Source organism: Rhagoletis pomonella, unplaced genomic scaffold (assembly GCF_013731165.1).
Source record: "Rhagoletis pomonella isolate Grant_MI unplaced genomic scaffold, Rhpom_1.0 Rhpom_scaffold_00004, whole genome shotgun sequence".
NCBI classification, from domain to species: domain Eukaryota; kingdom Metazoa; phylum Arthropoda; class Insecta; order Diptera; family Tephritidae; genus Rhagoletis; species Rhagoletis pomonella.
In genome coordinates this window covers 5,720,695-5,734,136 of record NW_023458558.1, presented here as the reverse complement: position 1 = coordinate 5,734,136, position 13,442 = coordinate 5,720,695, and the positions used below count along the sequence as shown (strand labels likewise).

Genomic DNA, 13,442 nt, shown 5'->3' with positions numbered 1-13,442 from the left:
TTTGAAAAAATTTTATTTTAAGGAAAACATACACACAAGTCCTTGAATTTCGAACCTATAACTTCATTAGCATCATTAATTAAAAGATCCTTTCCAAAACCTATTCGGTTTCAATAAAAATATGGCCTATAAATAATTTATTCTTCATGGAAATATTATAATTATTAGTGATATGCGGTTCCATGCTTAGAAGTATAGTTTAGCTGTAAACGGGGTGTAAAGAAAACATTTTTGTCTATTTATATATAAGACGTAGTAATTTAACACTGAAATAGCAATAGTTAGGGCATTTTAAAATTTATATAGTTTTCCTCATTTACTTGGAATGACCCATATACACATACATAGATCCGCACTAGCAGAAAAATTAAATAATTTAAGTTACTTTAAGCTCGTCGACTGCAAATATGCATTTTTATTGAAAATTCTTTTTGATTAGGGATAGTTGGATATTTTGCAATAAATCACATAGGTACATAAATGTTTTTTTTTTTAGGAATTCGATAAACCGTGTTTACTATTTTTGGGTGCCGTAGTCCCATTGTGCGTCGGAATGCCACTGAAATATGTATGTACGTGATATTTTGTTTCTGCTATCAACTAACAAATGTTACCTTTGTGCTTTCTGATAACAGAACCATCTATAAATAATTGTGACGCGTATGACATATGTACATATACGCAAAAAATTTGCAAATTTCGCAAATATATAACACAATCAACCGCGTACATATGTACGTATGTACATATGTATATGTTTGGCTGATAAAGTATCTATCTACATATTTCGCGTTGTTTGTGCCTTTTAGGGACTTAGTGGGATTATGAAAAAAAAAAATCGATTTAATGTCGGCTTATTCAATAGCCACCATTTGCAGTTAGTATCTCTTTTTTACACAGTTTCTTCTGCTTTCTTCGTTGTGCGAATTGGAATTGATTCACTTATTTGCTTACCTTTCTGTTCTGGCTGCGCCTGTTTAACATCTAATGCCGACGCAGCTACTGCTGCTGCTGCTGCCGCGGCCGCGACTGGCTGTTGTTGTTGCAGCTGCTGTTGTTCCTTCTGCTGTTGGTATATTATTTGCTCCTGTTGATGCTGTTGCTCCTTCAACAACAGCGAGTGTGAGTCATTCACTGTTGTTGTTGCACCAACACCAGTAGTAGCCTGTGCCGGTATTCCTGCTGCTGCGAATGTATCTGGTGTTTTGGGAGCTGTAGCGACCTCTGCCACTCCCGTTGTTGTCATTGTTGTTGGGCCATTGCTGACAACCGCAGCTTCCAATGGCACAGAGCTTTTCTCCATAATATCCGCCATATTGCTATGCCGCTCTATGCGCTCAGCGCACTGTATCCGCTTGAAGACTTTATGAGAATGTATGTATGTGTATGTGTTTGTTCTCCTTTGTGGTTGTGTATGGTATGTGCGTGTGTGTGTGTATTTTTGTTCTACTTCCGTAGCGGGCGCCTTTAGGGATGCGGTTGTGGGGTGGATTGCGTTTTTGAACCGAAGGAATGCGTTACACTCAGGACAACGAAGTTGCTGCTAGTTGTTATTTTTCGCCTCGCGCTTACCCTCTGCTACCTCACTTTGTTTTCGTCGGCTGTGTGTGTATCTTTTGCTTGTTGAAAAATTTTCAATTCACAATTCTGTGACAAATGTAGTTATACACTTTTCTATTTTTTCGGCTGCTTTCTTCGCCTTTGTTATAAATGCACTTTTCTTATGTAACTTTCTCTTTGCTTTTGAAAATACCTACATATATATGTATGTACATATATTCACATTAATCGCGAACCTGTAAAACAAATACATAAATACTGTATTAATCACTCTTTTTATAACGCATTTTAGCACCTTCGCACCGGAAATTTAATTAACGGTGAGGGCCACTAGCTGCTTGTACATATGTATGCGTTTGGGTATACCAACTGCTGTCGTCGTTCGTGAATAGTCGCTTTTCACTTCAAAATTAATAGCTACAAATCGACTTAATTTCCTCACAAACACATTTGCTTGTGTGTATTTCAAAATTTTTCTTCACACTTTGTTTCGCACTGCGCAATGCGCTTTCATTAGTAATAAAATTTTTAATTCAAAAATTTACACAAAGCACAATATTTATTTGCATATGAATAGCAAAAAATTCATTTAATATGTGCAAACACAATAAGAGAAAAAAATTTGTCACACCTTGGCTTTCAATCGCACCGCGAGCAGTTGTTACACCGAGGATGAATCTATTTGGTCTGTTATCTCGTCTCGAACTGATTGCGCGCTGCAAAGAAGAATTTTTAATTAACGTCCGAATGCGCGTATACATAGGTCGCACAGCAAGCCCAAAGCCGCAGAGAGGCATCCACCAAAATTGCATTGAAGTGAGAGAATAAGCCAATTGGCGCTTTTACAGTGAGCTTTTAGTACAAAAGTCGTCGGTAATGTTACGGCAGCAACGCTGTTGGAATAGTGGGTGCACAGAGTGGGTGGCGACATCTGTGGTGAAATTCACATACATCTTTGGAATACGCGTACTACGTAGAGCTTGATTAGATTCATGTTGCGATTATAAACGCTAATCGCGCTCTCAAAATTAACTTCAATAGAACTCGAAACCGGGGTAAAATCCATTAAATCTTTTTTCTTTCGTTAAAAAAAACCCATTCGCTTCATTAATTAATGAATTATTGTAATTTTTAAATTTACCGTTGCATATAGTTATCGTACAGATATTACAAATGTCAAAGTTTGTGAGTGGTTATGTAAGCATGCTTGTTGCTATCATAACCTGCATTAACATACATATATGTAGGATGTTTATGGAAGAGAGTTGCCATACTTTTCAATAGATAAAATCAATTAATTCTTAAGTAAAAATAAATAATACAACAATGCGTGTACCAATCGAAAGCAGTTCAAAAACGATTTATTTTGAAGATATTTTTAGATGGTTGCCACCTTTCTCTAAAGTTAAAATCACTGAATTAAAAAGTTAAATAAATATTTATCACAACAATTTGAGTGTCAAACCAAAAATGGTTCGAAAGCGATGTATCTCGAAGGGATTATTTAAGAGGGTTGCCACCTATTCAAAAAGTTAGAGTCAGTTCTATTAACAAGCTAAATGAAATATTATAGTATATATACCAAGCAAGAGATGTTTACGAAAGCTTTATTTTAAAAATCTTTTTTAAGGGGCTGCCTGCCACCTGTTTATAAATTTATAATAAATTTATTATAAAATTTTTGATATGGGTATCGAACGAGCGAGGTTTTAAGTAAGCTATGTACATTTATTTCGAAAATATTTTCGACCAGAATTGCCACCAGCTTGGATACTAATTGTAAATCAAATCCGACTTATAAATGTAAAAGTTTGTAAGCGAATGTGTGAGTACGTTTGTTGCTATTGCTTTGGATAAAATTTGGCACACAAATTGTTATGATCTGATTTCACATATGAGCAAATTTCACGAGGTGGTTTTTAGGGTCTCTCCCGTCTCTCAACGAGTTAAATGAAACATTGTAAAATGATGCCAAGTCATACCAAAAATTTTTTAAAATTATTTGTTTCCAAAATATGTTTTTCTTTTTTTAAAAGAGGTTGCCACCTGTTCAAAACTTTAATTAAAGTTAATCAGTTTCTCAGCACTTTCACCTATTAAAATAATTTGAAAAGTTAATATACATTGTATAAATACTAACAATGAAATGCTAGTGATTTTCTTATACTGAAATTGACAATTTAGTTGAAATTCAACACACCGATCAAATCATGGAATATCGATAGCGTAAGCAACTTTCTCTCTATTTTGTTACATTTTAAATCAGAACGTTAAACTGAACTACAGGGCGGGCGGAGCTGCGGGCATAAGCTAGTAAATATGTAATAATATTGATAACATTTTGGCGCATACACTTTTCCTAACTGTTTGGCCGAGCTTCTCCTCCAATATGTGGTGTGCGTCTTGATGGTGTTACACAAAATGAAGGGTCCTACGGTTTTACAACGCCTTGGAAATGCAAATGGATTTTAATAGAAGGTTTCTTATGGCAAAAATACACTCGGATATTTGTCATTGCCTGCCGAGTGTCGATAGCTGTTAGAAAAAACTTTTTCTAATTTATATGATGCCCGGAACAGGGATCGAACCCAGGTCCTACGGCCAGCAGCCGCAAGGCCATGAACTACGTAATGTAAAATTGTTGAAGAGGTAGGAGTTTACATATGTGCATATAGTAGTTTGATGGATTATTCACCTTTTTTCGAATACCGATTTTAGAGTCATTTGAAAAAGCCCGGTTTCCCATTTTCAAATGAAAAAACCGGGATAAACCGATTTTATTGTACATGAATTTTCTCTATATTATGACCGAAATTTAAATATGACCGCCAAGACTAGGTAAAACTTTAATCAAGCAATAAGAAAATTAATTTAAAAAAAAAAATAGTTCGAAGTTTTTGATTAAAAGTAAAACAGAAAAATATTAGTGAAAAATGTTACACCTAATGAGGTTGGAAAACTAGTGCATGTACATTAGGGCGGAATAATTTAATTCGTTTGATTCTAAGCAAAAATTATTAATAAACTATATAACAAAAATGACGTTTGACCCTCCCAGTTTGTAAATCAAAAATCGGTGCGGTTGTTCACACCCTCTTGGTTATCAGGTTATCTAGTTATGTGGTTATATTTTTTATTCAGTTTACAACAATAAAAAACACAAGTGTAAACATTACAGTTTATTACAAGTACCTACTACAAATTTTTCTGAACGAAATAAATTTTTCATTTAAAAAATTGTGTTGCTTTCTTCACACAATATACCGCTTTTTCTATTGATATATATATATATATGTAGTTTGTCCCCCATTTTTGTCTAGACATAAACGTAGCATTTGAATTTTCTATGCACTTTCTTCGAAAATTTTGCTCCGAAAAAATTACACCGCCCTAATATATATGTATTTCAACGACTGTCTTTGGAATGAAAATACACCATCCGTTGAACCAGGCCATTACAGTATATTTTGCTTTGCTGCCTTTATGCTTAAGTGCACATTTAAGATACCTACCCCAAAATGTGAATCAGCGGCATTATTTTTAACATTTATAAGGAAACTGCTCCGATAGATGCATTCAACATACCTGCACATTATCGATACCTACCTTAAAAATTAACAACTATTATCAATTATCTAAGAAAGTAAACGTGCACTGGCCCTACACTTACCCTAGATTTACAAGTTTTTATTTATTTTGCTCATCTCGGGGAACAACGAAAACGGCTATAATTTTATTAAGTTATATAGATAATTAGATACCAATCGGAAAAAATTTCGCTTGCAGTAATTTCTACGCGGTAAGTGCTCCTCATTATTTGATTTCATAGCGATTCGGATACCTTCCTCATTGAAGTAGTAAAGAAAATTCAGTTAAGTGCTTTTTTCGGTTAAGCGCACAAGTTTTTCGCAAAGCAAAATATACTGTATTCGAGAATCAACAAAATACACTTGGCAATTCTCATCCCTTTAATTCCATCATCAGCACTTGCTTCGTGAGGCTTACAATACTTTGACACAACTCCATTCGGGATATTGTAGCAGGTTAAACTGGTCGCTCGCATCAGCTCATGTAACATCCCACTACCTTTCGGATCTGGCTTTTTCCTGAGTCTCCCGTTAGATGAGAATGAAGACAACATGTAATGAATTCACTGATTTAAACAGAGTTAAGTAAGCTGCTACAACAACAAAACACTGACACATTTTCGTTGGGTTTACCTGTTAACTTTAGTTTTTTCTCACCTTTGAATTATCCACTGAAAAGTGCGATACATATTTTTGTAGGAAAATAGACGCTCTACAAAAAAGTCTTGTATAATTTTTTAAAAACCTACGGATTTAACGGTTATTGAAACTTAAAGTTAAATATATGCCATTACTATAGTTTTTTTTTTTAATTATTTCATTACAAGACCCTCGGCCGTAATCAAAAAAAAAAAACTGGCCGGGCCGCAATTTTTGCGCTGAACACTTCTCGCGATTATTTTTCGACCAAATGAAGGAGTGAATTGAGCTGTATGGAGTTAAAATATAAGTCCACTCTGTCGTGTGGTTGTCCAAGATTGTTTTGTTTATAGTTTTGCGTGTGCATAACTTGGCGGGTCCGCGTTTGCTCGCCCCAATGATCTACCACATCCCGCTCACGTCTCATAATATTTTCTAAAAATAAATTTCCAAAGGCGCAATAAAACCATAATGGCCTTATTTCCAATCACAAAAGTATGTAAATAAAGTCATTATGGCCTTATTAGGTCACCCCACCGTAATGAGACATCCGAACATTTGGGCTAAAGGCGGCTCATACCTCGCATTCTTTCGCCCGCAACTAATTATAGCACTGCCACCTTCAGACATCGAAGCCTCCATCAGAAACTGGGATAATATTTCGCAGGTGGGCAAAACTCGTGTTGGTCTTAATTTCGAAGGCTCTAGCTATGTGCATGGGTATTTGCTCTCGTGAGACTGTTGACTGGACACTTTGCGTGTCACATGTAGTAGCTGTCTGTGATGGGCATACTTGACAGCGATATGTGCGGCAGACGAACAACTGAGCTGAAAACTGGTCAATGGGCGGTATGTAGCCTGACTATGACTAAAACAAAAATACCAAAAACAATTATCAACAAAGCTGTATTCATACGCACATTGCTTGTACACACTTTATTCGATGTTTTTGTTTTTGTTCTTTGTGTTTATTTTGATGTACTTATTTTTATAATTCTATTGCAATTTTTGGCCCGTTTTAAATAGAAATATGGAAATTGTAACAAATTGAGTAGTTATATAATTCAAATAAGCAAATTTTTTAAACTAATTAAAAAATTGTATTGTTTTAATTGTGTTTTCATTTTTTTTTTTGTTTTTTTTTAGTAAATAGTGGTTTTTCTTGTTCCAAACGCTGCGCAACACATAGCATTCAGGTGGCGAAATAGAAAACAACTAAAAAAAAATCTGTTTTTTAACCATGCGCCATGAAATTGTTTTCCTTATTTATTTGCATAATAATATATATTAATGCATGCAAATAAATAGTAAATATGACTTGCATTTTAATATATTATACGCAAGATAGAGAGAGAGAGTTAAATACATTTGTATAAATTCGACTTAAGTTGTTTCGTTGTTGTGGTTTTTTTGTTTTTTTTTTTGTTCAGATTTTTCCTGCACCTTTGGCAGCAAACACGACACTGTTTGAGATTTTCACGTAAGTTGTTGTTGTTGATATTAATATGTATTTTATGCACCTTTGTTGGGTTATCCATTTTTCATTAAAGTTTATTATAGTAACATTTATTAAGTCCTTTTTGCAACGTTGACTACACGAGTTGGTTGTTGTTGTTTTTTAATATTCTATATATAATGTATATTATAGTTATATACATATATAGCATTTTCTTTGGTGTTTATGTAATTAAAATTAAATAAATGAACAACAAAATTATTTTATAATTTTAGTTTTTTTTTTTTTTTGGTATAATTTGGTTTTATATACATAATTTAAAAATTACTTTAAGCTTTTCATAATTTGTGTTTGTAAGGTTTTGTTTTGCTACTCTTTATGTAGATATTCGTTGAAAAGTAATCGCACTACCTTTGTAATGCAATTAGTGCATTCATAAAAAGAAAGAAATTAAAATTTAATTAAAAATAAATATACGAGAGAGAGATGAATAAAACATCTATGGAGAATGGTTGCCGCTATAAGTGAATGGTGATTTTATAGCATATCTGGTCTTTCACACATTCTGGCAAGAAATGCTGTTGAAAGGAAAAAGAAAGAAAGAAAAAATGAAAAATTTACAATTAATACTTTTTTTTTATTTTAATACAAATTTTAATTTAAAATAGGTACCTAAATATTTAATTTGTATATTGCACTTTGACAAACCGCCCGGATAATTATTGTGTACCAATACAAACAAACTGTGCAAACATTGACAAACAAATGTAGCAAATAATATTGTGGGGAACAGATATACCGATACACAGATAATCATACATAGACATTCACATACTAAAATTACTTAAATTGAATGGTTTTGTAGCTGCATACTCGAAAGCTTTCTAAAAATTCTGAATAGAAAGTTGGAAATTCTGTTGAAAACTTTCAAATCAAATCAAAGTATGGAAGCTATTGTGAATTATTTCGATTTAAATATAAATTACAAATTTGCAGAGAATTGCAGTAATCTTTGAAGTGGAAAATCGCAATACCAATTTTTAAAGAGTTGTATTATTTTGGGCAAAATATTCCAATAATTTTTCCTTTTATTTTCCAAACCAAAAACGAGAAGCATTTCCGTATATTCTTTGAGCAGAATATAGTCGATAAGCCTTGCTTACTTTTCAGGCATTCATCGCGTTTTACTATTCGAAAAGGACCGCAAATAACCATTAAATGCCAAAATGTTTATTTTTTAAAAAATACAATGCTTACTTTAATTTTTTTTCGATAATTTTTAAATGTTTTAAATATTTTTGGTCGAAAAAATAAAAATCCAATTTTAACGTTTAAATTATGATATTTGTAATTTTTCCAGACCCTCCTCAATTTTTCAGAGCTATGCCTGTCGTTTCCAAATTACCATTGTAAAGCTGTCCCCCACACAATCGTTTTTTTTTTTTCTTCTAATAAATTACTCCAAAACTTGCACCCCTTACTTTGACCTATATACATAATTTACCGCTACAAACCCCATCCTTTATGCTTGCATACTTAATTAAGTACTTACCGTTTAGTCGAAGACAACTGGATCGCTCATCATTCTCTGGATGAACTCTGCACGGCGCACACACATTATTACAAATGGAAATTGTTTTTGTGTTCATACATTTTCATAATTCACGCAGGCATAATTTGTGCAAGTTTGTGCGTAGAAATTTTGGGCCAGTTTGGGTGGACGTGTGGCGTTTGGGTGTGTGTGTGTGTGTGGTTGTAAAACAAAGTGGAGGTGCGTCATACACATACGTACGGGGAAGTGAAGTGTTGTTGGAAGTAGTGCATTTTTTTTTTTGTTTTGGTTGGTGATACATATATATCGTTCCACAGTGCGTTGGGATTTATTTTTGGATATTTAAACATTCGGTTGCCACATAAAACGTAGGTACACATATAAGTCGACATAGAATGAAAATACATATGGAAAACAAAAACAAATGTATTACATATGAAAAAAATACGAATATACATACATACATATGTACATATGCATGTAAATAAATAGTTAAAAAAAAAATTGTTTTAGGTGAAAATATGCATAATACTATTGGGCAATTTTTTGGATGAGCAACGAGGGCGCTTGTTATTGTTGTGAATACATAAATAGTTTCATTTCATATGTGCTTGATTAGTTGGTGGTACTTTATTTTTATTTTTTTTTTTTCGCTTTTACTTACGGGAGTATGGAATCATGCCTTCATCATCTTCGGGGTCCATGCAATCGGCGAAGAGAGTCTCAACTTGCTCATCATCCAATGCCTCACCTATATTGCAAATTTACAAAATCAGTTAGTACAAAAATTGGTAAATGATCGTAGTTAGCTAAACGATAAAAAAAATTGGCTAAGAGTATACCAAAAAGCTCACTTAAAAAAGTAGTTGCCTAAAACCCGAATTCAAAAGTTGAATCGCAAAGCCAACACAATTCTTAACAACTGTCTTCGTTAATCTCGCACGCCTCAAGAGCACTCGATATTTCATATTCCCTATTTTTTTGCGCTAAAAGTTTTCTTCGGTAAATAATTAAAAAAAAATTGCCTTCTCCTTACTTAATTACTTTTTAAGCGCTTCTGAAAAAATACTAACCATTCTTTAGTTCCCAACCAGAAGATTATTCTACGAGTATATAAAAATTCTTGAGATTTACCGAAATCTAATGCTATTTTTTTTTACTTTTGGCGACCGCCCTGGTCCAAGTTACACCCAAATTTTGTTATTTTTCCCCACAATTTTTGAAGTGTTAAAAAATATATTTTACACCGAGCTCTAATCTGAGCTTCTTATTTCTTATTGACTTTTCATATTCTTCTGCCAAACTCACCAAGTGACAGTAGGGCGTGTTGCAATTCAGCCAACAGCATTGTGCCATCCTCGGCTTTGTCGTACAATTTCAAACATTCAATGAAATCTTCGTAGCAGCCCTGATCCTTCTCCTTCTTCACTTGTGCGTAGATGGGGATGAATTCTTCGAAGGTGATTTTCTTCTCATTGCGCTTCTTGGTGCCGCCCATTTTTTCGATCAACGCCAAGGTTGGGTTCAAGTTGAGGGCGCGGAGGGCATCACCTAGATCAACGGCATCAATGCCCACACCGGCAGAGCCCATGATTTCGAAAACGAATTCGATATCTGGAATGGGAGATGAAAAGGAATTAAATGTGTACGTGCATTGATTTGGATATATATATTTTAAAACTTTTGTAAAACTTCTGTCTGCATGTAGCAAAAGCAATGCGCGAATAGATTAATTTTTTGGTTGTTTTAATTTACTTTGCCTTTTTCGTATGTTTCAATTATTGTTTTTTTTTTTATTGTATATTGGTATTGTAATTTACCTTTAGTTTTATAAAACGTTGAGTTTCAAGAATTCCCCGATTATGGTGGAATTTTAATTTCTCGGGGGGGATCTGGGAATGGCTTTAGATTTTGGGGGAAGAATTCCTATTTATTTAGCGAGCCTAATGCTTAAGATCCAACTCACTTTTCAGTACAAATTCTTGAGCTTAATTAAAAGCTCACTCCATCGGTGCAAAAGTTTAGGCTGAGCTTGAGCTCGCTTCTTATGCATGAGGCCCAATATCTTATTACGGTGTTACAGATTTAAAATATAACGTAATTTCCTCATGCGACCGTGTGGATATTAAAGAAATTGCAACCTTGCATACCGACACTTTTCACTTGACGTTAATATTTGACATTATCATTGGGTGAATTAGCCTAAATAGAGTTGGCATCCCTGGTATGTAGTATGAAAATTATAGTGGATTTGATGGTTTGGTTTCAGCTGCGTTGAACTTTATTGATCTTTCAAAAATTCAATAATCTTTCAAATTTAGTTATACGACAGACTAGTGGTCAATGTTTCTCATTTCAGTGTTGAAAAAAGCCCATTAAAAACAAAAACATATTACATTCAGTGCCCTAATATTCCTACTGTTCTCAAAATGTTTGCTACTTTTCTTTAAGTTACTCGAATAGATGCCCTTGGTTCATAACCGGAGCATATCAATCATAAAAACATATGTAGTTCCCAGTTCATATCGCTTTAGCACATCTTTCATCGAAAAATGTTCACTTTACCTCTTCATGCCTACAACCGAACTCGGAGCTCAATTATTCAAGTACAAGTCGAAGGTATTTATGACACATTCCATATTTGCAATACACCCACATTTTAGGGGCCTTCAACTCGTATGTATCATACTTTTTGGCATGACGACGTCTCAACTCGGTTATTGGGAATTTTACTCTGCGTACACGATTCGTCTGTATAGGAAATTTGACACCCGAATTCATCACTGAATGAGCGGGCGAGCACACGAACGAACAAACATATCGACGAACCGAAAACACATGAAATATTTTGCGTTTTTATTTTTATTTTTATTTTTTTTGTTCGTTAACTTAAATACATACATACATATGTACGCAGGCATGTATGTGTATTTTTTTATATATTCATATATACATACATGTGGATATGTAAGGTAGGCAACAAAAGAAAAACTATAAGAAAAATTTCCCAAAATTAGAAATGCGTTCGCTCTTTTGCCGATCTCTCTGCCTTGTATGCAAAGATTTTTTTCTTCTCTATGCATAGTACATATATATGTATTTATAGCTAGCAGAACATTCACATATGTACTTCATATCAGCAGCACCAAATATTTGCACACATATTTACTGTACGCTAGATTTTTCGTCCTTCATTTTTATTTTTAGTTCTTTTTTTTTTTTTGTTCACACTTTTCTGTTCGCTTAGTGGTGTCCGTTCTGTTGATTGCCCGTTCATGCAGGCACAGTTTTGTTTTTCGATTTTTTTTTTATATCCACCTATTTTTCTTCTTTAAAAAAATTTGTTTTTGAACGACTTAAATTTTTTTGAACACACTTCTCGGCATTCAGCCATTTGTTAAAAATAGCACGCAAACAATTGTAAACGTGGCCGACGTCAAAGGCAGTGGCAAGAGCGTACAAATAGTGTTTCATTTCCGTTTCGTTGTCATTTCATTGTATGAATTTGCTTTATAAAATACTTTTTATGGGCACCTTAACCAGCAAAAATATGCAGTTGTAGATAAAATATGGAAGCGTGGGCGGTTAGGTGATTTGTGCTGATATGTGCTGGTGTGTGTGTGTGTGTGCTCAAGTTTACCCATAAAAAGATCGAGCTCTGCCAAAGAATTCACTGGTATTCCAAAATTTTAAATTGTAGTGAGATACCGCTATCACTTTGCAATATTATGTAAGCTTCCGGCTTGTAGGCTTCTTTTGGTTAGATGCGAACACTTTTATTTTAATATTTAGCACGTCGTAATGTAACATAAAAAAACGTTTACACAGTTTTTAAATATTTATGATTTTACTTTGGTTCTTTTTTTTTCTTCAAGGAATTTTAAATCCAACTTGCAAATGCTTGTATAATAATTTTCCGACATTTTAGCATTTTTCACTGTTATCGTCTTTTTTTTAGAAATAATTGCTTTACTGCTTTTAAACTTACTTTCAAGATCACGTTTTGGTACATCGGCCTAAAATTAGAAAGACAGTAAAGAAAGTTACTTTAAATTTTTGCATTTTTTCTTTATACAATATTTAAGTTATTGAGGTTATGTAGAAAATTGTGTATTCCTTTTTACACTCAAATCAGCCACTCACCATTTTGTCTGTTGGATGAGAATAAATCAACTAACCCGTGGATGAGCTCTGTCTCGACTGAACGTTTCTCGTCTACAGCACGCGTGTTAGGTACTTTCTTGTCGATTGGGCAGTCAAAATATTTTTCGAAATTTTCCCGAACTTGCACAGAAAAACGAACGCATGCACGAAGTTTCTAAATGTTGAGGTGTCAGGGTATTTGTGCGGCGGCGAGCGATTGCAAAAATGCTTGGCGATCGGTTGGTGGTCGGTTCGTGGGACGGTGTCACTCTACACACATTCACCACTGACTTACCTGTATAAACATATGTATGTACGTATGTATGTATACAAATATGAATGTATGCCGCATTGAATGAAGCCATTTAGAATTTTTCAAAAGTTGCGAAAGTTTATTCTTGTTTAGCTGTTGTTACTTTTCACATTTTCCTATTACATTTTTCTATCACATTCAGCCAACAGCCAACAGCGCCATTGACTGCGCAAATTTTCCAACGCATACAAA

The 13,442-nt window shown here is 34.0% G+C and overlaps 2 protein-coding genes across 4 annotated transcripts; both read right to left on the bottom strand.

Annotated features, from left to right (window-relative positions):
• Nucleotides 1-877: 877 nt before the first annotated feature.
• On the bottom strand, nt 878-2,323 carry LOC118738372 (ataxin-2-like). Of its 3 annotated transcripts, none has more exons than XM_036469296.1 (2): nt 2,192-2,323; nt 878-1,796 (listed from the first exon to the last, which is right to left on the bottom strand). In XM_036469296.1, exon 2 carries the CDS (start codon nt 1,313-1,315, stop codon nt 893-895), a length of 423 nt encoding a protein of 140 aa, XP_036325189.1. In that variant the 5' UTR covers nt 1,316-1,796; nt 2,192-2,323; the 3' UTR covers nt 878-892. The 3 variants fall into 3 exon arrangements, with proteins under 3 accessions (XP_036325189.1, XP_036325190.1, XP_036325191.1); XM_036469297.1 differs by lacking the exon at nt 2,192-2,323 and adding an exon at nt 1,856-2,152; XM_036469298.1 differs by lacking the exon at nt 2,192-2,323 and adding an exon at nt 1,864-2,152.
• Nucleotides 2,324-7,738: 5,415 nt separating this feature from the next.
• Nucleotides 7,739-13,039, bottom strand: LOC118738371 (myosin light chain alkali-like). Its single transcript, XM_036469295.1, has 5 exons — nt 12,938-13,039; nt 12,783-12,810; nt 10,103-10,408; nt 9,459-9,545; nt 7,739-7,820 (listed from the first exon to the last, which is right to left on the bottom strand). The coding sequence occupies exons 1-5, from the start codon at nt 12,938-12,940 to the stop codon at nt 7,780-7,782; spliced, it is 465 nt and encodes a 154-aa protein (XP_036325188.1). The 5' UTR covers nt 12,941-13,039; the 3' UTR covers nt 7,739-7,779.
• Between the last annotated feature and the right edge of the window lie 403 nt (nt 13,040-13,442).

Excerpts from the sequence above, each read along its gene's own strand:
- LOC118738371 (XM_036469295.1), bottom strand. Across the intron at positions 9,546-10,102 it reads ACACGCCCTACTGTCACTTG|GTGAGGCATTGGATGATGAG; the intron begins GTGAGTTTGGCA and ends TTTGCAATATAG. Across the intron at positions 7,821-9,458 it reads AGGCATGATTCCATACTCCC|CATTTCTTGCCAGAATGTGT; the intron begins GTAAGTAAAAGC and ends TCCTTTCAACAG.
- LOC118738372 (XM_036469296.1), bottom strand. The coding sequence starts at position 1,315 with ATGGCGGATATTATGGAGAAAAGCTCTGTGCCATTGGAAGCTGCGGTT.